The sequence below is a fragment of the Ceratotherium simum genome, chromosome 33 (assembly GCF_057802395.1).
Source record: "Ceratotherium simum simum isolate JZ-2026a chromosome 33, ASM5780239v1, whole genome shotgun sequence".
Lineage (NCBI taxonomy): Eukaryota > Metazoa > Chordata > Mammalia > Perissodactyla > Rhinocerotidae > Ceratotherium > Ceratotherium simum.
In genome coordinates, this window is record NC_141932.1 from 27,445,382 (window position 1) to 27,468,204 (window position 22,823).

General features: G+C 41.2%; 2 protein-coding genes and 1 long non-coding RNA gene across 5 annotated transcripts in view; 1 reads left to right on the plus strand and 2 right to left on the minus strand.

Annotated features, from left to right (window-relative positions):
• ZNF567 (zinc finger protein 567) overlaps positions 1 to 5,958 on the minus strand; it is a 30,729-nt gene extending 24,771 nt beyond the window's left edge. The window contains exons 1-3 of one of the 3 annotated variants that reach the window (XM_014794808.2): positions 5,893 to 5,958; positions 4,462 to 4,559; positions 2,506 to 2,579 (exon numbers count right to left, since the gene is read on the minus strand). In XM_014794808.2, coding sequence (XP_014650294.2) covers positions 2,506 to 2,514 — 9 coding nt within the window. In that variant the 5' untranslated portion in view covers positions 2,515 to 2,579; positions 4,462 to 4,559; positions 5,893 to 5,958. The other 2 variants (XM_087422171.1, XM_014794807.2) reach the window with 2 other exon arrangements.
• A 6,051-nt stretch (positions 5,959 to 12,009) lies between these two features.
• On the minus strand, positions 12,010 to 22,030 carry LOC147912915 (uncharacterized). The gene is made up of 2 exons (XR_015549607.1): positions 21,694 to 22,030; positions 12,010 to 14,295 (listed from the first exon to the last, which is right to left on the minus strand). It is a non-coding gene; the product is annotated as an uncharacterized LOC147912915 (long non-coding RNA).
• A 98-nt stretch (positions 22,031 to 22,128) lies between these two features.
• ZNF461 (zinc finger protein 461) overlaps positions 22,129 to 22,823 on the plus strand; it is a 33,572-nt gene continuing 32,877 nt past the window's right edge. Inside the window, exon 1 of the mRNA XM_014794818.2 lies at positions 22,129 to 22,253. The gene's annotated coding sequence lies outside the window, so the exon portion shown is untranslated. The remainder of the gene's footprint in view (positions 22,254 to 22,823) is intronic.

Genomic DNA, 22,823 nt, shown 5'->3' on the forward strand with positions numbered 1-22,823 from the left:
GAAGGAAGAAATAATACTAACTCTTTCAGAAAAAAAGAGGAGCGAATACTTCCCAACTCATTTTATAAGACAGCATTACCCTGATACCAACACTAAACAAAGATATTACAAGAAAAACCATATACCTAATTCTTTATGAACCACAGACCAAAGAATCCTTAACAGTGTATTAGCAAATTTATCAAACAATATATAAAAAAATAATATATCATGACCAAGTGAGGTTTATCTAGGGCTACTAAGCAGTTTAACACCTTCAAAATCAATCAATATAATTCATCATGTTAATAGAAAAGAGCCATAAAATGCAGAAAACCAATACATGCAGAAAAACTTTTGACAAAATACAACACCCATTTGTGATAAAAACTATCAGCAAACTAGAACTTCTTTAACCTGATAAATCTGAAAAAGAGCATCTATGTAAAAACTATTGCTATTAACATACTTAGCAGTCTTTTACTGAATGCTTTTCCTCTGTCAGGAATAAGGCAAAAATGTCTGTTCTCATCACTTCTATTCAACATTGTACTGAAAGTTCTAGACAATGTAGTAAAGCAAAACAGAAATAAAAGGAATATAGATTGGAAAGCAAGAAGGAAAACAGTTATTATTCACATATGACATGATTGGCTATGTAAAAAATCCTAAAGCATCTCAAAAAAATTACTAAAACTATTAAGTGAGTTTAGAAAGACTGCAGGTCAATACACAAAAATCAACTGCATTTTCATATACTAGCAATAAATGATGGAAATTTGAAATAAAAATGCATAGTATTTACAACAGCATAAAAAGAGAAATACCTAGGGATTAATATAACAAAATATTTGCAACACTCTTACACTGAAAACATCAAAATATTACTGAGAGAATTTAAAGATCTAAAAAGGAGATGTGCATCATATTCATGAATTGGAAAATTATATTATTATTAATAATTACTATTCTTAAATTTAAACTATTAATGAGCATTCTAATATTTTCTTCTCTCTTAATGGATTGTCTTTATATATTCCTCTAATGTGCTTTGGGTCTGATGCTATAAAAACCATAAGATAAGAGTAGTTGTTTAATGTTATTGGTACAGAGTTTCTGTTTGGGATGATGAAAAAGTTCTGGAAATAAGACAGTGGTGACAGTTACACAACATTGTGAATGTACTTAATGGCACTGAATCACACATTTAAAAATAGTTAAAATGGTAAAATTTTGTTATGTATATTTTACCACACACATACAAAAGTTAAACAGAAAAGCCTAAGAAACACGAAGATCTGTAAGTGAGCACTGGAGTGAGCACTTGAAGGACTGGAAAAGAAGCAAAGGTGTTAAATGGGAAGACAAGTGACCACTATGAGAGAGGCACCCAAATAAACATAGTATCAGTGGGGATGAAGGGCACTGTGGTATGAGGAATAAGATTCACCACTAAATGGTTGTATGGTGAAGGAGGAGACATTTAACTCAAGTTAGCTGTATCAGCAGGTGGGTAGGGGCTGGGGACATAAGCAGATTAGGAAAAAAAAACACAACAAAACACAGGATGGGCAGGAGATAATGAGGTAAATCTTGGCCATGTGCCTGAAGCATCTGTGGAACATGCAGGTGGTGATAGCTAGTTAGAGGATGGATATGGTTTTGACACTCAGGCCAGAGGTTTAGGATTATAATTACTTAAGCATCATTAGAATAACAGTGGCAGATTGTGAATAGGAAAAGGAGACTGTAAAGAGAAGAGAACCAATACAGAAGCAGGATAACACCAGTATTTAAGAGGTCCAGATATAAAGATGAATTTTCTGAAAGAAAGAACCAGGAGAGAGTAATTGAAACCAAGAGCAAAATATTTCAAGAGTTACACTGCTAGTTCAGCACTGTGATTTAAGCATATACATTTACTTCTCCTGCAACCAAATAAAAAAATTGGAATAAATTTAAAAATAGGCATAAATCTATAACATTATCAGCATACTGGAAGAATATTATTGGCAGGCCACAGATTTTTAGGAATTGTTGGCAGCTATGAGCAAAACTGAAGGATCACACAGGAGAAATACACAATTCTCAGTTCTTCGTACAATCTGCCAAGCAAAGCTCTACTGTCAAAGCCTCAAGACACGACTTCTTGCCACTTATTGATAGTGATCTTTCAATTCCCTCTCCATCTTGACTCTTTTTATCCATACAAGACAAATTCATGCAGTAATATATTCTCATTAAATTTGACAAAACGCATTTTTGTCCCATTACTGCTTCTGGGAGAGGACTGAGAAAGATGTTGGATTACATACCCACTTAACGTGTGAACACTGGTGAAAATTAGAAGGAGCACTTGTGGAAGGCAAAGGCTTATTTGGCCAATATGGGAAGAAATGAGACCACTTCCCTGAAGGGGAAGATACGCAGGAGGATTTTAGTACAAGACAAGAAAGGCAAATGCTCAAATATTCTTAAAAAAAAAAAAAGACTATTTCAGAAAAGAGAGAGGAACCATCACCTCACCTGAGCCATGGCTTTGAGATTTGCAAAAGATGACCAGTCTTTCTTTGGGCTCCCCTTTAGAAAACGGGCGGTTCCTAAGAAGGCAAAGCCAAGATGAAAAGAAGCCACATGCACCACACATGCCTTACAGCTCTCTTAGGATTTACGACTCAATTAAAATTGCCTCCATTGCCCTTGCTTTGGGCCCTATCCACTCTGCAAACCCATATAAACACAGGGGGGAGAATGAGCTAAGCAAATCTTATTTTATGCCCAAAGCCAGAGATACAGGCTCTTGGGGCAACAGGTTAGATTCTGGGCAAGCTCCCCTCCTCTCTAGCACCACCTTTTCTCTCCTAAGGAGCCTACTGTTATTAACTACGTCCAAGCTGCTCTCCTTTAAGGCTCTACCATTTATACTACCACCAGCAATATATGAGAATACCTGTCACTCTATATCCTGATATATACTACTGACACAAACTTCTTGATGCCTGCCTATCTAATAGGTATAAACTGTGGTTCTAGTTTTTATTTTTCTTATTATGAGAGGAGACAAGCTTCTTTTCATAAGTTTAAAAAACATCTTTAGTTTCTTATCTGTGAAAGGTCTAATTCTTTCACTTTTCTACTAGGTTTTTTTTTTTTATTTTCTGGATTGATATTAGATCTTCTTTAAAAGAAGGAAATTAATCCTGTCTTTACTTAATATAATTTTTTATAGTTTCTCATTTGACTTTGCATTTTTCCCATGTAAAAATAACTTAAAAAAAAAAATTCCTGGGCCATCTGGTTTAGTACCATCAGGTATTTGATAATCTATACTTTTTCCACTCATCAAAACTGCCTCTTTAGCATATACTTTACTTCCTTTATATATCTGAGTTGATCTGGACTTCATATTTAGTTCCAATGATCGGTGCATTTAATCACCAAGATTACTCTGTAGTTATTACAGTTTTAAAACAATTTTAATATCAGCTAGGCCTACTTCCCCCTCCATTATTTTTCTCTTTCAGAATTTCTGGCTTGTTCATTTTCTCCTAAGAACTTTAGAAAGTTCAAAAATTTTACTGGAACTGCAAGAAATTTTAGGGAGTTTTGAAACTTTATCATGTTGTGTCTTTCTGCCCTTTTATCCAAGTCTTGATTTTTGAGTCCCTTAGGAATATTAAAAAAAAATTTTGTTTTACACAAGCAATCCTTTGTAGCTCATATTTTTGATGGCCACTGGCCACTTCCCACAGTTTTCTGATACATATATATATACACATATGCACAAACACAAAAATATGAAGCCTATTAATTTGTTAATGTTTTTTTCCAGCAAAGCTCTGAGTTTTCTAATTGCTGTCACTGTTTGTTTTTAACAGGATGGTAACTTAGAAATCTTTCTGCTTCAGTTTCAGCATATGTCCCAAAGATGGTGAGCAAAACAAGCTTCTGAGTGTCCCTCATTCTAAAATAAAGTCTTGTAAAGCAGCTGACTGTAAAGTTTTGCTACCATTAATTTAACTCCTACTTCGAGGCTGGAGAGGCTTAGAGAAGGGAATGTCTCTTTAAGAGAGTAAATGATTTTTAGAACACAGTTTTCCAGAGAGATGAAAAGTGGGTGCTTCTCTCTTCCTTATAATAAACAAGGGGCCTCTCAGACCCTGATGCCAATAGGAACCAAAGTGGTGGGAGAATTCAGGGGGAAAATGTATATGTTTCCAGGATTTGGGAGGGCAAAGTGACTGAGGTGGCTAATTCTCACCTGAGCTCTAGATGGGGACCCCATGGATGCAGCCCGCCTAGTTTGGCTTGGATCCTGCCAAGAGGACTGACTGGAGAGACAAGACCCACCAGGTGGGCCACTGCATGCCCAGAGGAAGCACTGAGGAGGCAGCTGGAGAAGTGTCTATGCCCATAAGAAGGGAAGTGTATCTCTGGAAGTGGCCAGCAGTGGGTTCTTTCAGAAGGTAAAAGATGACTTACACTAAATTATAATGGTACCAGTCATGTTAGCCTCTTCTTCTCCCTGACTTCTCTTCCCTTTTCCAGCTCCCAATCCATTGCAGCTGGAGACTACCCACCTAGAGGGAGCAAAGAGACAAAACAGACATTGAGAAATCAGCAAAGAAACTGATCATGTACTCTTTCACACTGCAGGCTTCCAACAGGAGGGAGAGTTTTTGCTTTTAAAATGAGTTTGGAGTGTTGATGTCTACAGTGAATATTTTATCTAGCTACATGACTCTTGTAAGACTGATTTTGTGTTTAAATGTTCAACAGATATTTTTATTGTCTTCAGGGTGACTGAAGAATTATTGAACCTGTCCAGGAATTCATCCAATGGAAGAAAAAAAAAATTCACCCAAATAGAAATTTTGAGAGTGGTAGTTACGGGAGAAGATTTTTGTGTGTGTGCTGCTAATGGTGTTATTTCATATACTTATTTCAACATACTAGTCATTAGTCAATATGGGGTTTCCCCAGTAAACTATCCTACCATCTGAAAATTATTTTATCTCATCCTGTCCTCTATTTATTTTACTTGTCCTCATCCTTTACTTACTCCTCATCCTCTATTTTACTTGTCTAATTGCCACAGAGTGAAATTCTGAAGCACATAAAATGGCCCATGTTCAGATAATCTAAACAATACATACTTAACTAGTCATGCATCCAATTTCTCAAGCGCTCCATCTCACACAGTGAGCCACATAGTCACCATGGATTGTGCACACAAAATACTACAAAAATTAGACATATTCAGTTATATCACCTACTACACAATCACAATCCCATGGACATACGTCATGCATAATCTCGTACAGCCCATCACATAGTCCTACACAAAGAAGCAAAATTTTACTCATAAACCCTTTACTGTCGCTTCTCCAAAGTTGCAGTCTCAAAAACAAATCGACTCGCACCTAATTCAAAAAAAACGCAGAGATCCTATCACTTTCATAAACAACCGGTTCCACAATGTCACACGGAGTAACACACGCCCAAACACACACAAGCACAGGCACACAAAGCTATACAAACTGTATGCTTGTGCATGCCAGGCCGCGCTCCGAGAGTTGGGGATTCCTCACGAGGAAAAATCAGACAAAATTCCTGCCCTCGCCGAGCTCACACCCGCCTCGGGCTTCCAGGTCCCTCCTTGGCCCTCTCCACCCTGCACTCCCGGCTCCCTCTCGGGCGCTCCCCGGCCCTGGCTCCCGCTTCCTTCCTCTGCCTAGGTTCTCGCTTCCCTCCTCGCTTTCTCTAGGGCCCGGACTCGCGCTTTCCTCCTCGGCCTTCTCCGCCCAGGTTCCCTCTTCCTTCCTCGTCCTCTCCAGCGGTCCCTCCTCGGCATTCCCCACGGGTCCCCCCATCAGCCGCCTCCTCCGTGCCCACAGGACCCACCAGACTCACCTTGGACCACTGGCCAGCCGCCTGCGCCTGCGTACTCCCCCGCCGGCTGCTCCTCCCAAGCGTCTCCGCGGCTCCGTCCTCGCGGCCGCGGCCTCCGCGCGCCCTCTCGACATCCGGGTTTTTCCGGCGTTGAACTACATTTCCCACAGACCCCTGGCAGCTTTTGAAAAGAACTTTGCGTCTCTGGCTCTTCCGAAATCCTCAAAGTCGTGGCGCTCCGAGTGGGAACTGGTGTCTGGGCGCGGCGGGCGCTCACGGCGAGGAATCCTCGAGGCCTCCTGGCGCAGACAGGGCGTGTGGAGCCCGGAGCTCAGGCTTGTGTATGCGTGTTTAAGTGTGAGCGTTTGTGGCCGTGACGAGGCGGGGTGTGTGCGCAGTGATGAGGCCGTGACAGGTGCGTGATTGTGCTTGTGTGTCCCTGCTCGGATGCGGGACCTTTGGGGTGACTGTGATCGGCTCCGATGTGGGGTACGTGACACGGTGGCGTTTGAGACTGCCCATCACAAAACATTGCTGTTGTTACCTAATGTGATGGAAGAGGCTTTTAATTCTGTGATCAGGTAGGGTTGTATTACGGGGTAGAGCTTCATTTCTGCAGTTCTGGGTTTAACGTTGGGCCTGAGGGGCTTTTGGAAGATCTCCCTAAAAGTCTGTCTGTGCCTGTACAGACTATGATGGCTGTGTTAACTACAGTCGTCCTGCACTGAAGCATGGCCTTGAGCTGCCTTCGTCAGGGCACCCCCACCTCCAATGCCCAGCCTCCTGCTTAACACAGAGGGCTATCCGTGGAGTGAGTGTTGCCCGCCTACGGGCCAATTTTAGGATCTATCCTGTCTCGGGATCTTTATCCCTGGGTTCCCTGCTGCTGCTGCTTTTCTCCCACTTTATAGCCATGGACCCCAGCTGCAGAGAAATGGTCACCAAAAGGGGAGTCAGATATTTGAGTGGTAGGATAAAGATTACATGCAAGCAAAAAAGCACAAACCTGTTTTTGGAATGAATTTGAGAGTTGGAAGTGCCCCTTAAGAAGACATGGGGAGAGCCTGGGAGTAGGATCTCCCTTGGGAGGTGAGGTCAAGTTCCATGTTTCAGAACCACATCATTCCCAAAGTTGTCTCCCCAGGAAACTTGCTGTGAACTTAGAGAAAGTTTCAGCCCTGGATATCAGTGACCCTGGCCTCTCCCTTTGATACTAAGAAGGTTACCAGTACTCCCATCTCCCTTTTACTTCTGTATGTATGCGGTAGATGATGGGAGCTTGTGTGGTGTTGAAGAATTTCTTCCCATTTAGCCAGTCTGTGTTCCAAGAAAGGTCTGGTGTCTCCTGATTCCTTACCCTTTCCGATCTCCCTCCCCCTGCTGTGCCTGAGGAAAGGAAAACATTACTGAGCGTATCTGAAAACCAAGCTCAAAGTCAGGGATTTTGTTGTTGTTCTCTTTGTTTTTGTTTTTCAGAAAAGGAAGTTTTTGCTCTCCTTCTACTGAAATGGTTAGGTTACTGTTAGGCAGGGCCAAAGTGATGTACTTTGACTAGTAGAATGTGGTGGAAGTGACATTGTGAAACTTCCCAGACAAAGCCTTAGGAGGTCTTGCAGTTTGTGCCCTTTTCCTCTTCCTGCCCTGAGAACACCATATGCTGAAGGCTAAGACTAGCTTGCTTGGAGACAAAAGATCACATGGAGACAGTGGCCCAGCTGACAGTCAGCAACAACCGCCAGCTATTTCAGTGAGACCATCTTGGACCATCCACCAAGCCACCAGCTGGCTGCTGTCATATAAGGGAGATCAGCAGAAGGACCATTCTGCCAAGCCTAAATTGCCAACGCCCAGAATAATGAGCTAATTAATGTTTTTTAAGCTACACACTTCTGGTGTTGTTACATAGTAATAGATAACTGAAACAGGTGTTTAACTTTCTAGACTATTCTATCACTCTGTATTATTTGTATTATATATTACTCTGATATAATTGTATTGGTCAACTTGTTTTGTGAAGTAATTTCTCTGCTGATATTATATCTTGAAAATATTCCATATCCTTAATAATTTTCTGCAACTTTGCATTTGTCTTAGTATTCTAGTACATGGATATTTTGTAATTTATTTAACCGATAACTTTCCTGAGCCACTCCTTCTACTTGCTGTCCAGCTCCCATGTCTTCACCAACTTTACATTCCCTTCCAGGACCTTAGGGGGACATGGGTTCATGTTATTTTAGGAGTATGTAGACTCAGGAACGTGGCATTGACTTCTAAGTGGAGTATAGATGACTCTCCCCACTCAGAGGAATTTGTTCAAGTATGTGATATAGGACCTATATACATTTATTTAAGCAATCAACTGGGTCTCCCTGATTATAGTATCTCTTTTCCCTTTTCCAATTCAAAATCTGCATTCTGGAGCCATCTTACTTTCTTCACTGTGATTCATTGGGAAATGTGACTCTTTAGAGTGCTTAGCTAATTTTCTAAAGGATTGGTTAAAAGATTCCTAGAGGTGGAAATGGGCATCTCTGCTGTGTTATTTCCAAAGTGTCGTCATCCTGATCCTTCAGATTACCTTCTCAACTTCCTCTTCTGTCTGATGATCAAGGGAATGGTCTGAATTTCTGCATAGCCACATCAGGCCTAAGTCTCATTTCTTCTCCTATGTGTAGGGTTTATTATTAATTAATTAATTAATTTCCAAGGCAGATATGATTTCCTTGTTGGAGCAATGGTGATGGAGAAGTTGGCAACAAGAGATCTAAGCCTAGGTAAGTGAGGGGCAAGGAGTAAGAGGAATCCATTGTGCATAAAATCTTAGGATTGAAATAGAAGTATAATGATGTACACCTGAAATGTATACAATGTTATAAACCAATGTTACCACAATAAAAAAATAAACAAAAAAAATAAATGAAAAGACTTATTAGACAATCAAAAAAAAATCTTAGGATTCAAAGTAGTATTGGTACTACTTTAAGGTAGTATTTGTGTTACTCATCTGAAAGACTTCATGTCTATGAAGAAAGTTCAGGACTGTTCAGCCAGAATTCAAACCACTACAACACTACATGTATCAGACACATATCTCCTTCTGTTATGTCTTCTGCTTTCAAAGAGGGAAGAATTAGCTCTATTATATTTTCTGATTGTAAAATTAGTAGATTCTTAATTCAGAATTCAGAGAATACAGAAAAGCTTAAAGTAAATCTCACCTAGAAACAGCTTCTTTGAACATTTTATTCCAAATCATGTCACCTGTTTCTCTGTGAATTAACACATGGATATAGGCAAATAGGATTTTTTTCATTCAAAACAAAATCATACTGCAATACTGCTTTGTAATCTACTTTCTTCATCTAACAAAATATAGATGAATACAGATTTTCATGTCATCAAATTACAAACTCATAATTTTTCAACTGCATTGTTTGTCTGAATATACTATAATTTATTTAACCATTTCCCTATTGTAGGATATTTAAGTTCTTTCTAGCTTTTCTCCATTATTATGCAGTGTTTTACTGCACACTCCTTTTTGTGCACACGTATAGTTATATCTTTTGGACAGAGTCAGAAATATTGTTGAGAATGAAGCTTTCATAGTTAAAACCTGATTATACATCTTTATCAATTGCCCTGCTTAAATTTTCACCAATATACAACATACAATGAGAGTGTCTATTCTACTAATATAAGGTAACATCAGTCTTTTTTTTTTTTTTTTTGTGAGAAAGATCAGCCCTGAGCTAACATCCGTGCTAATCCTCCTCTTTTTGCTCAGGAAGACCGGCTCTGAGCTAACATCTATTGCCAATCCTCCTCCTTTTTTTCTTCTCCAAAGCCCCAGTAGATAGTTGTATGTCATAGTTGCACATCCTTCTAGTTGCTGTATGTGGGATGCGGCCTCAGCATGGCCGGAGAAGCGGTGCGTTGGTGCGCGCCTGGGATCCGAACCCGGGCCGCCAGCAGCGGAGCACGTGAACTTAACCGCTAAGCCACTGGGCCGGCCCGTATCAGTCTTAAATGTAGCAATCTAGTGGAAGTTGTGTCTGTTTAAATGAATTACCCATGCTCAGGTTTCGCTCAATGTAATAAAATCTGGGCTTCTGAGGCAAAAACCAGAATTGAAAGAGAACTGTTTTTGTATTTAGAGAAATGTGGGATTCAAAACATAGGTCTGCCATTTATTCTGAGCCTGTGTGATTTTTTCCTTCATTTTATTTGTTTATTTTTTCTTTATTTTTTCCCCCCAAAGCCCCAGTAGATAGTTGTATGTCATAGCTACACATTCTTCTAGTTGCTGTATGTGGGACACAGCCTCAGCATGGCCGGAGAAGCGGTGCGTCAGTGCGCGCCCGGGATCCGAACCCAGGCCGCCAGCAGTGGAGCGGACGCACTTAACCGCTAAGCCACAGGGCCAGCCCTCATTTTAAATAAGACTTTTATACAATATAGAGCAAAGATCTTTAATCTTTAAGATTAAAGATCTTAATGATGATTTGTTTTATAAACCCATACAACCACCATTCGATAAAGAAACTTTTCAACATCCCAGAAGGCTCCCTCATGTGTCTTCCCAATCAATATACCCCACAATTAACCATTATTTTGACCTCTATCACAATAGATTAGTTTTGTCTGATTTTGAACTTTCTATAAATAGAATCATACAGTATGTACTTTTGTGTCTGGCCCCTTTTACTCAACATTGTATCTATGAGTCATCCATATTGTTGTCCATAGCAGTATTTCGTAATTTAACATTGTTGTATAGTATTATATTGTCTGAATGTACCATAATTTATGTATCCATTCTCCTGTTGATGTGATATTTGGGTTGTTTCCAGTTTTGGCCTATTATGAGTAAAGCTGCTATGAATATTCTTGTACCAGTCTTTTGGTGTATATATGAAATCAGTTCTGTTTGTATGTACCACAAAATAGAACTGCTGGGTTACAAAGTACACATATATTAAGCTTTAATAGATGTTGCAAAATAGTATTTGAAAGTGGTTGTTCCATTTTACACTCCCACCTGCAAAGTATGAGAATTCTAGTTGCTCCACATTATTGGCATTATTCTTCTCAGTCTTTTGAATTTTAGCCATTCTAGTGAGCGTGTAGTGGTACAGTTGGATTTAATTTGCATTCCCCTTATGACTAATGATGCTGCAAACATCAATTCCTATGGACAATGGAATAATCCCATTATCCACAGAGCCAGGAATGAACAAAATTGAAATAAGTGAAGTTTCACAATAAAAAGTAAGTGCATAGCTTACCACAAAACACAGCAACTGTACTCTTGGCCATTTATCCCAGAAAAATGAAAACTTATGTTTACACAAACACCTGTACATGAATGTTCATAGCAGCTTTATTTGTAATAACCCAAAACTGGAAATAACCCAAATGTCCTTCAACAGGTAAATGGTTAAACAAACTAGGATATATCTATACCATGGAAAAACACTCGGCAATAAAAAGGAATGAACCATTGAAACACACAACAACTTGGATGGATCTTAAGGGAATCATGCAGAGTGAAAAAGAGCCAATCTCATAAACTCACAAACTATGTGATTCCATTTATATAAGATTCTTAAAATGACAAAACTATAGAGAGGGAGAACAGATTAGAGTCTGCCAGGGATTGGAGGGTGGAGAGGAGGTGGCTGTGGCTATAAAACGGAAGCACAGGGATCCTTGTGATAGAACTGTTCTGAATTATGATGGTGGTGGTGGTCACATGACTCTACACATGACTCTATGATAAAATTGCATAGAATTAAATATACACAGAGATACACAAATGTGTGCATATAAAACTGGCAAAACGTGAATAACGTCTATGGATTGTGTCAATACTGACATCCTGGCCATGATATGGTACTGTAGTTTTACAAGAAGTTACCATTGAGGGAAACTGGGTGAAGGTTATCTGCGATCTCTCTGTATTATTTCTTACAACTGAATATAAATCTACAATGATCTCAAAGTAAAAAGTTAAAAGATAAGCAAATACCTGGGACAAGCAGTTTGCCATTTGGAAAAAAATAAAATTATATCCCTATCACATCATACCACAAGAATAGACTCCAAACAGATCAAAGGTCCTAGAAGAAAGCATCAGTGAATTCCTCTTTAATTTAAGTGTAAAAAGGAACTTCCTAACTATGACTCAGAAAACAGATGCAATAAAATATTGAAAAATTTGAAATATTCAAAGATTTGATACATTAAAAAGAAAATCAAAAGACAACTTACGAATTGGGAGAAAATATTTGCAAGATATATCACAAATAAAGGGCTAATATTCCTGTATTAGTTTGCTAGGGTCACCATAATAAAATACCACAGACTGGGTGGTTTAAACAACCAAAATTAATTTTCTCATTGTTCTGGAGGCTGGAAGTCCAAGATCAAGGTGTTGGCAGATTTGTTTTCTCCTGAGGTCTCTTCTTAGCTTGCAGATGGCCTTTTCTCTGTATGCACGCATCCCTGGTGTGTCTCTCTGTGTATGTCCTTATCTCCACTTATAAGGACACGAGTTAGATTAGATTAGGCCCCACCCTAACAGCTTCATTTTAACTTAATTACTTCTTTAAAGGCCCTATCTCCAAATACAGCCACATTCTAATGTACTGAGGATTAGGGCTTCAACATAGGAATTTGCCAGCGCGAAGACATAATTCAGTCCATAAGAATTCCTACTACCAAAAAAACACTTCATTTTGCAATATCTACAAGTATGGAATCATCATGTTGTACATGTGAAACTGCAGTCACGCTCCACATAATGATGTTTCAGTCAATGACAGACCGCATATACAATGGTGGCCCCATAAAATTAGTACCATATAGCCTAGGTGTGTAGTAGGCTATGCCATGTAGGTTTGTGTAAGTACACTCTGTGATGTTTGAACAACGACGAAATCGCCTAACAATGCATTTGTTAGAATGCACCCCTGTCATTAACCAATGCATACCTCTAATGTTATATGTCAATTATACCTCAATTTTAAAAAAGCTCTTAAGTTGAGGAAAGACCAAAAAACTTGACAGAAAAAAATGGATAAAAGAAACAAACAATTCACAAAAAATATGTAAACTCCAAATAGATCAGTGACCCTTATATGTATGAAAAGAGAAATGTAAATTAAAATGATACTGAGACCATTTTTCACCTATCAGAATGGCAAAAATTAAAAAGTATAACAGCATAGTCTGTTCATAAGGCAGGGTGTAATGGGCTGAATGGTGACATCAAAAAAAGTTATGTCCACACCCTAATCTCTGGAACTTTTGAATGTTACTTTATGTGGAAAAAGGGTCTTTGTAGATACAATTAAGTTAAGGATCTTGAGATGAAAAGTTCATCCAGGATTGTCTGGGTGGACCCTAAATCCAATGACAAGTGTCCTTGTAAGAGTGAGGCAGAGAAAGATTTGACAGAGGAGGTGGAGGCAATGTGACCATGGAGGCAGAAATTAGAGTGAGGGGGCCACAGGTCAAGGAATACCTACAGCCACCAAAAGCTGGGAGAGGCAAAGAACAGATTCTCCCCTAGAGTCTCTAGAGGGAGTCTGGCCCTGCTGACACCTTGATTTTTGACTTCTGACCTCAGAACTGTGACAGAGAATAAATATCTATTATTTTAAGCCACTCAGTTTGTGGTAATTTGTTACATCAGCCACAGAAAACTAACATGCAGGAGATTAAGCAGTCTCATATACTGCTGGTACAAGCACTATAGCAGGGAATTTGGTAGTATGTATGAAAACTATATGTTTACTTGCCATCCAATTTTAGGAATTTGCCCAAAGATATGCCTCCATCTTTTAAACAAATACAGCCATTACAATGGATGCTCTAGACCCTTACCTGTTGACATGGAAGAATGTTCACTAGTGTTAGGTAAGGAAGGTAGGTTTCAGAACAGCAACATTTAGTGAATTCTGTTTTTGAAAGAAAAGACTTTACATAGAAAGAGGGTAAAGAGATTTTCAATAAAATGTTCATAGTGGGCAATCATTATTTTAGGATTCTCTGGTTTCTGAATTTTAATGCTTAGTATGTATTTCTTTTATAATCACAAACTCTGTGAAGGCTAATCTCCCTCTCTTTGGACCTGGAGGGAATTATGGAAAGAGCTGTGGACACAGTGACCCATGGGGATGAGGGTGACATGTCTTTGGGAACTCAGGCTGAAGCGGCCTCAGTTCTCTCCTTTGGCCTTTGAGAAGAAGGCTTCTCAAACAACATCTTCACGTTCCGACTCTTCACACCAGCTGAGCTTTACCGGCAACGGCTTCCCTCTTCCTGCAGCCCGTTTACTGACTGCTCTCTCCACCATTCAGGGCTGTCTCCTTTCCTCCAGTGAGGAAGTCACATCTGGCTTAGACACAGCAAGTCCTGTACACAGGAAGAGAAATGGGACTTAGATCTGCTGTGGTGATGGCAGTCAGGGAAGAGGAATAGAAGGGCCAAAGGAAGATAAGGTCACCTTAGGTGTCAAGAAAATGAAGCCTCAGTAACAACAAAATACACTTGTTTGTTTCTAGTTACACAAATGTCAAGTCAGTTCTTCAAAGGCTCTCCAGAGATTCATAATGAAAGAAAATACTTTCAGCAGGCAGATTACAAATAATGAGGGAAAATATTCTTAACTGGCAAGACCAGGCTCCAACATCACATCCTTGTGGTTACATCCCTCTAAGCAGAGTTCAAGCACTCACCCTCCACCTGGGAGAACTTGATGGACATCTTTGGGAATGATGTCCTGCAAATGACAAAAACATTTCAACTCTACAAAGTCTAGTCCCATATGACCCTGGGGGAAGGGGGCTGGTAGGGCAGACACAGGAGCTAGGCAGCATATAGAAAGAATTTCTCTGGCATAGTTCAGCTGTCTGAGTCTAGCAAGAATATACTAGTTTAATAAATTCCAGAACTTCCTCACAATGAGCTATTATGTGGTCGTTAAAAATTAAGTTGTAGAATAACCAAAAAATATAGAAAAATTCAAAATATACTGACAGTGGCTAAAGCAGGTTACTACACAATATGTACAACTATTCCATTTATCAAAATGTACATATATGTCATTACAGATAGAATGTCAGACATCAGCAATAGAAAGAAAAACAGCTGGATTTATACTCTAAATGTTAACATTGGTGATTTCTAGGCTGTGATACTGAATTTTTAAGTATACTTCCATAGACTTACATAAATTTAAACTTAAGTATACTTCCTATTTTCTTTACAAGAACCATGTATTGATTTTACAATATATGTTTTAAGGAATTTTATTAAAGGGAAGTTCTTCAAAAAATAGGTAAAAGAAACTGTAAGTCTTTAGGTTAGATTTACAGCTCAGCATATTCTAAACACAATTGGCTATGAATGATTTCTCTTATGTCCCTTACAACAAACTATTAGTTTCCAAGCATGCCTGTGGGTGTTCTGCCTAGAAAAGAAGAGCTAAGAGGCTCAAACCTTGGTCTTGCTGCTTTGTTTTATGTCTTCTTGACCGAAGGACTTATTTCACTTCTGAAATATTAGCCATCATGCCCTGCAACCAGTCAGAGAATCACCTTGCTCCATTAGTTTCTCTTTGGACCCAACATCAAGAGAATCAAAACTGTAGGGCATAAACTTGACTAGAGAAAATTCATTCACACCCAGAGTTCCTGTGAATTCACAATAATTTGAACATGTTGCTGTAGTTAGAATTCTTTCTTATCAACTCCCATGGTTTATCATTGTACTTCTCCAGAGGTCTTTGTCATGCTGTGCCTTTGACCTACTTTTATATCCCCTGCTGAATTATGAACAACATAAAAGTAGCAATTTTATCTTATTAATCTATGTTTCTTCCAAGTATATAGGTACAAGTTCTTGCATATTGCGGGCCTGCCCAATGTCTTACACAGAAATCACACTTCTGGGACACTTTGTCTTAGGAAGAAATTATAAAAATGAACAAAGTATTACAAGGATGTTCATTGAAGAAGAATTCCTGATAATCAATAATTAGCAAAAAGAATGTTTAAGAATAAACAATGTGTTAAATAAAATATGATAGACCATATTATAATCATGATTTTGGTTCCAAATTAATTGTCAGAGAGATACTCATCAAGAGTGGCTTAGTGAAGCAGACAGGATACAGAGCAGAAGGTATAGAGTTGGAAAATGGTATAATCTAGTAGTTAAGTAGTCAAAGACTGAGGGCTTTGGAATTCAAATTCTGGTTCCATCTCTAAGGAACTGACATTTCACAAGTTATTTCGGCTCTTAGTGCCTCTCTTACCTAATCAGTTTACTGGGAATGGTAATGATACCTCCCTCACAGGGTTCTCAGGAGGATTAAATGAGACAATCCATATAAAATACTTAGAATAGTATATTAGGGTTCTCCAGAGAAACAGAACCAACATGATGTGTGTGTGTGTACATGTGTATGTATGTATGTCTATATCTATCTATATATCTAGAGAGAGGGATTTTAAGGAAGTAGCTCATGAGATTGTGGAGGTTTGGTAAGTCCAAAATCTGCAGGGCAGGTCAGCAGGTTGAACAGTTGCAGTTCGAGTCCAAAAGCTGTCTGCTAGCAGAGTTCCTTCCTGCTCTGGGAGAGGTCAGTCTTTGTTTTATCAAGGTCTTCAGCTGACTGGATGAGGCCCACTCACATTATGGACAGTAATCTGCTCTACTCACAGTCTACTGATTTAATTAATCTCATCCAAAAAACACTTTCACAGAAACATCCAGAAGGATGTCTGACCACATATCTGGGCATCGTGGCCCAGCCAAGTTGACACATAAAATTAACCATCATAAGTCTACCCTTTGTCAACTTGGCACCTCTATACGCATCTCCTTAAACCATACTTAATCTCTGAATAAAGACAGTAACAAGGTCATACTTCCACCTAACATAACACAGCTATCCTGCATACAACCAAAAACACACTAACCCTTTCCCCAGAAGAGGAGGCAAAGTCCTTGGGTGATGTTTACTCGTCTCCTTGATATCCCATAACTTAAATATCATGATGTAAAGTTAATAATACTTAAATACTATGATATAAGGTCAGTACATTTTATGTTACATGATAAAGGGATAAAAAAGAGAAGAGACCAAAGATATTTGATCTATATACACACACAAGAAAATAAGGAAAAAATACTCGTGACAATTACAGTCCTTATTTCTGAAACTAGTCACATGGTCATAGTTGGCATTTATAACTGCCTTCTTCCACTACCCATTCCGTATTCCCTTTGCACCCCAGCTGGCCGTGGTTCTTTACTTGGTGAGGTGACCCAAACATTCATTCTTGAAGGGTCTGGCCCATCAGTAATCCTGCCTGAATAGAGTTGTAGTTTTCCATTCACTTTAATCAAGGGCAGAGTAATACTAAGAGATGCCCGAAAGAATCTCCTTACTCAGACATACTCTTTCTTACCTCCTTCTGGAGTCGCAGTCCAATTTCCCTTCGTAGTAAAGATCAGTCACCTCAGCCAGCACAGTAACTCCCTTCTTTGCCTATTGATTCAGAGGGATGAGGAGCCCAGAGTGGTGGGGTAGCAATCTTAACTTCCAGTTCAATGGAATCATTGTATCTCCTGGTAGAAGCAGTCCTCCCTTTGGAACCAACACCTCTGGGGCAGCAGAGCATAGGTTGTAGGGACAGGAAGCAAAAATTTTGCTATTGGGTCACTAGGGGTAATAATGAGTGGTATCACTCCCATTTCTACCACTTGATTCCTGGCCTCGTGAATTCTGGCAATGGGAGAAACAGCACCAGATATTGGATGCTGATCCAGAGCATACATAGCTTTCTGGAGAACCTTGCCCCAGCCCTGAGAGGTAGTGCCACCTAGCTGGCACTGTAATTGAGGCTTAAAAAGGTCATTCCACTCTTCTATCAAGCCAGCTGCTTTAGGATGGTGGGGAACATGGTAAGACCAGTGAATTCCATGAGGATGGGCCCATTGCTGCACTTCATTAGCTGTGACATGAATTCCTTGATCAGAAGCAATGCTGCATGGAATACCATGATAGCGGATAAGGCATTCTGTAAGTTCATGGATAGTAGTTTGGGCAGAAGCATTATGTGCAGTAAAGGCAAATTTGTATCCAGAGTGTCTACTCCAGTAAGAACAAAATGCTGCCCCTTCCACGATGAAGCAGTCCAATGTAATCAACCTGCCACCAGGAATGATGTCATATCGGGGACTCAGTGTTGGTCTCTGCTGCTGGCAGACTGGGCATTCAACAGTGGCTGTAGCCAGGTCAGCCTTGGTGAATGGAAGCCCATGTTGCTGAACCAGTACTTATCCTCCATCATTGCCACCATGGCCACTTTGTTCATGAGCCCATTGGGTGATGACAGGGGTGGCTGAGGAAAGAATCTGACTGGTATCCACAGAACAGTTCATCTATCCACTTTATTAAGATCCTCCTCTGCTGAGGTTACCCTTTGGTGAGTATTCGTGGGACATAAATATCTCCATTTCTACCCATGGAGAGAAGTCCATACCTCTTTCTCAGACTTCCTTAACACCAATTTTCCAATCATGTCCCTTTCAGTCCTTGGCCATCCAGCCAAACCACTGGCCACAGCCCATGAATTGGTATATAATCACACATCTGGCCATTTCTCCTTCCAATGCATCTGGCATTGCCTAAAGTTGTGCCCAATAGGAGGATTACTTGTGCCTTCAAGGCCTGCTCAGCCTGATCACGTATATACCACTTCCATTTGATGATGGAGTGCTGCTATGTGCACCCAACTTAATGGCTTATTGGGTCAGATAACCTCCAGTTCATGATGGGCAGCTCAGTTCTCATGGTAACTTGGTGACGCATGGTTAAGTGTTCACTCTCTGCTAAGGCCCAGCAGCAGGCCAAAAGCTGTTTCTCAAAAGGAGAGTAGTTAACCACAGAGGATGGCAGGGCTTTGCTTCAAATTGCTAAGGGCCTTTGCTGCAGTTAACCGATAGGGACCTGCCAAATGCTCCAGACAGCATCCCTATCTGCCACTGATACTTCAAGCACCATTAGATCTGCTGGGCCATACAGCCCAAGTGGCAAGGCAGCTTGCACAGTAGTCTGGACCTATTGCAGAGCCTTCTCTTGTTCTGGGCCCTGTTCAAGACTAGCAGCTTTTCAGGTCACTCAGTAAATAGGCCAGAGTAACATACCCAAATGAGAATATGTTGCCTCCAAAATCCAGAGGCCCACTAGGCTTTGTGCCTCTTTTCTGGTTGTGGGAGGGGCCAGATACAACAACTTATCCTTCACTTACGAAGGGATATCTTGACATACCCCACACCACTGGATCCCTAGAAATTTCACTGAGGTAGAAGGCCTCTGAGTTTTTGTTGGATTCATTTCCCACCCTCTAACACAAATCTCTTACCAATAAGTCTAAAGTAGTGGCCACTTCTTGCTCAGTAAGTCCAATCAGCATAATGTCATCAATGTAATGGACCAGTGTGACATCTGGTGGAAGGGAAAGGTAATCTGTAAACTAAATTATGACATATAGCTGGAGAGTTGATATGCCCCTGAAGTAGGACATTAAAGGTGTATTGCTGGCCTTGCCAGCTGAAAGCAAACTGCTTCTGGTTTTCTTTACTAACAGGGATGGAGGAAAAAAACATTTGCCAGATCAATAGTTGCATATCAGGTACCAGAGGATGTGTTAATTTGCTCAAGCAATGAAACTGTGTTACAGCAGCTACAATTGGAGTCACCACCTGGATAAGCTTACGATAATCCATTGTCATTCTCCAAGATCCACATGTCTTCTGCACAGGCCATATGGGCAAGTCGAATGGGGATGTGGTGGGAATCACCACCCCTGCATCTTTCAAGTCCTTAATGGTGGCACTAATCTCTGCAATCCCTCCAGGAATGCAGTATTTCTTTTGGTTTACTAGTTTTCTAGATAGAGGCAGTTCTAGTAGCTTCCACTTGGCCTTTTCCACCGTAATAACCCTCACTCAACAGGTCAGAGAACTAATGTGGGGATTCTGACAGTTGCTGAGTATGTCTATTCCAATTATCCATTCTAGAACTAGGGGGGAAAAAACCCCACAGGATGGGTTGGAGCACCCACTGGGCCCACTGTGAGATGGACCTGAGCTAAAACTCCATTGATCACCTGACCTCCATAAACCCTTACTCTGACTGGTAAACCACAGTGACATTTTGGGTCTCCTGCAATTAGTGTCAGTTCAGAGCCAGTGTCCAGTAGTACCTGAAAGGTCTGATTATTTCCTTTTCCTCAATGTACAGACACTCTGGTAAAGGCTACAGGTTCCTTTGGGAAGGCTTGGAGAAAAATTAACAGTATAAATTTTTGGCAATGTAGCAGGGTCTTTCATTCAAGGGGTTCTGGATTTGTACACTGGGTCAAGTGTGGGAACTGACTGAGGGGCAATGACTGTCTTTTTATTATTCAAGTTAAGTTTCTGTTCACTTGACCTAGAACTCTTCTGCTTATTCAGATGGAGGAAGAATTTACTAAACTACACATCTATTTCACCTCCACCAAACAATACCAACCATATTCCCAGTTATCCTATAACAGAGATTTTTTTTTGAAATCTTCTTTCATGGTCATTTTGCATACTTTATCAGAAATTACTTTCATATTTTTGAAATCATTCTTAGATTTTAAAAAATTTCCATTGAAAATTTAATTTTCAAGTAAAACTGATATTTCAAGAAGCCTAACCATTATTTTTTTCGAAGTGAGGTTTAGAGTAGGTATCACCTCATACTCAATCTCACACATTCATAATATTTCCGTCTCTCATATGGTTAGTATGTTCAGATCGCAACCACACACACTATCTTCCATCCATATTTTAACTTGCCTAAGCTGCATTCAAACACACACAAAAACACATTTACCAAATCTCTCACATGATCTCCCACTCAATCATACTCAGTTAAAACTCACACATCCACCTGCAAGTCTTAAGGTTATAATCACCTGCTCTTTCACTGTCCTACAGTTCATCCGGATACTTGGGTACAGTCACGAACCACTTTCAGATACTGCATATATTGCCCTCAATGCCCTCTCCCAGTGACAGCAGTCTCAAGTGCAAACCATCTTACACATGTCACCAAGAATCAGACACAAACACAACCACGTGTTCTCACAGATACATTTCCTCACATCACACTTAGAGATGGGGTTTCTGGCCTCTCAGCAAGGTGAAAAATCTTTACCACAGACTTATCCCCTCTGCCAGATAGTCTGTACTAGCTTCCACCCCTCTCAATCAATTCTGGTCTCTCTCTCCCTCCCTCCCTCCCTCTCTCTCCCCCCCTCTCCCTCTCTCTCTGTCACACACACAGGCACACAATGTCACCTCACACCTCTCCCATGCACACATGTAAGGCTCCGGACCAGCTGGCCCTTCCCCAGGGATCTGTAATTCATCCAGCTGGGTCCCTCCTGGTCCCAAGAGACCAGCTTCCTCCCTTCTCCCCCTCGAACTCACGGACACGCGCCACAGCCAAACCCCTCCACTAGTCATAGGTAGACCCAGCGCAGCCTCCCACTGAAGGTTTCATGGTCACCGGCCGCGTGGCCGCGCCGCCGACGAGCATGCGTCATCAAGCACACGGTCTCACCGCCCCGGCACGTAAGGCACATCACGTTACATCCCGTCACAATCACGGAGCGTGGCCGAGCTCACCGCGTGAACCGACATGGGCATACAGCACATCCACTACCTCAAAGGTCCCCAAACCGTTTCACATACGAATTTCCTCACCCGTGCCACCCGCACAGCCGGCGTCACACACATCCTCGTCCTCTCAGGCAGACGCCCTCGGCCACGCTCGCGTGCGGACTAAACAGAATGCAAATCTCGGAGGGCCGGAGGGCACCCTCGCAGACTGAGGCCGGATCCTTCCGCAGCAGACAACCACAATTCTAACCCACGCTACGCGCACGTCCACTTTGGGGTGGTAGGGACAGCCACTGTGCCGATCCGTCCTCAGAGAAATCCGAGGTCCCTAATTCAGACCTAAGACCAGGGCCTAAGCCGCGGAGACGGGCAGACGGGCATCACTCCAGGCCCGAGGGAAGCCGCGCAGGAGCAGCCCGAAGACTGGCACAAGCCTTACCTCGTTCGCTCCCGGGCTCTTTCCTCTGGACTACGTTTCCCAGAGGACGTAGCTGGCCACAGCTACTTCCGGGGGGAAGGGCGGCGGAGGGTCCGCCGCAGGGGCAGGTGCTTCCCCCGACCTGTCGCGTAGGCAGGGCTCGGCGTGCGGCCTCACCTGGAATCGAATCAGAGTTGGCCCGGAGCCCTTCCTGAGGATGCTGAAGGTGAGGAATCCTGGAGCCCGGGGCCCGCGCGCGAGGAGTGTCTGGAGCCTTAGGCCTCTAAGTGCGCGAGCAGCACTAGGGAGATTGGGTTGTTGTGAGTGCGTGACAGAAACTAAAGTTTGTCTCCGCACTAAATGTATATGGCTGTTTGTTGTGACAGCGACTGGATTCGTGATCGCGCTTTTGTGACAGTGCAATTGTGTGCGTGACCGTTTGTGTGAGTGGAGTTTGTATGTGATTGTGACCGTGACTGCGGGTGGCTATTTGTGTAAGTCCTATTTACTTAGATAAAAGAAAAGCGCATTTACACAAACCGTTACACCCAGGCTCGCGCAGTCAGTTAGGGAGACATTCCTAAAAAGGAACTAAAGTAATCACCTGTAGATGCATACACATAACGCAAAGCCAAAATCACATAATCCACCCCGCGTTTATCATCATCACATAGCCTCAGACAAAGCCACATATAGAGTGAAAAAAACTACCCTTATGCCCACTTAGTCCTCATCCCCAACAGTTATTTGAAGAGCTCACACATATCACCAGGAATCATAGAAACATAGTTACCGT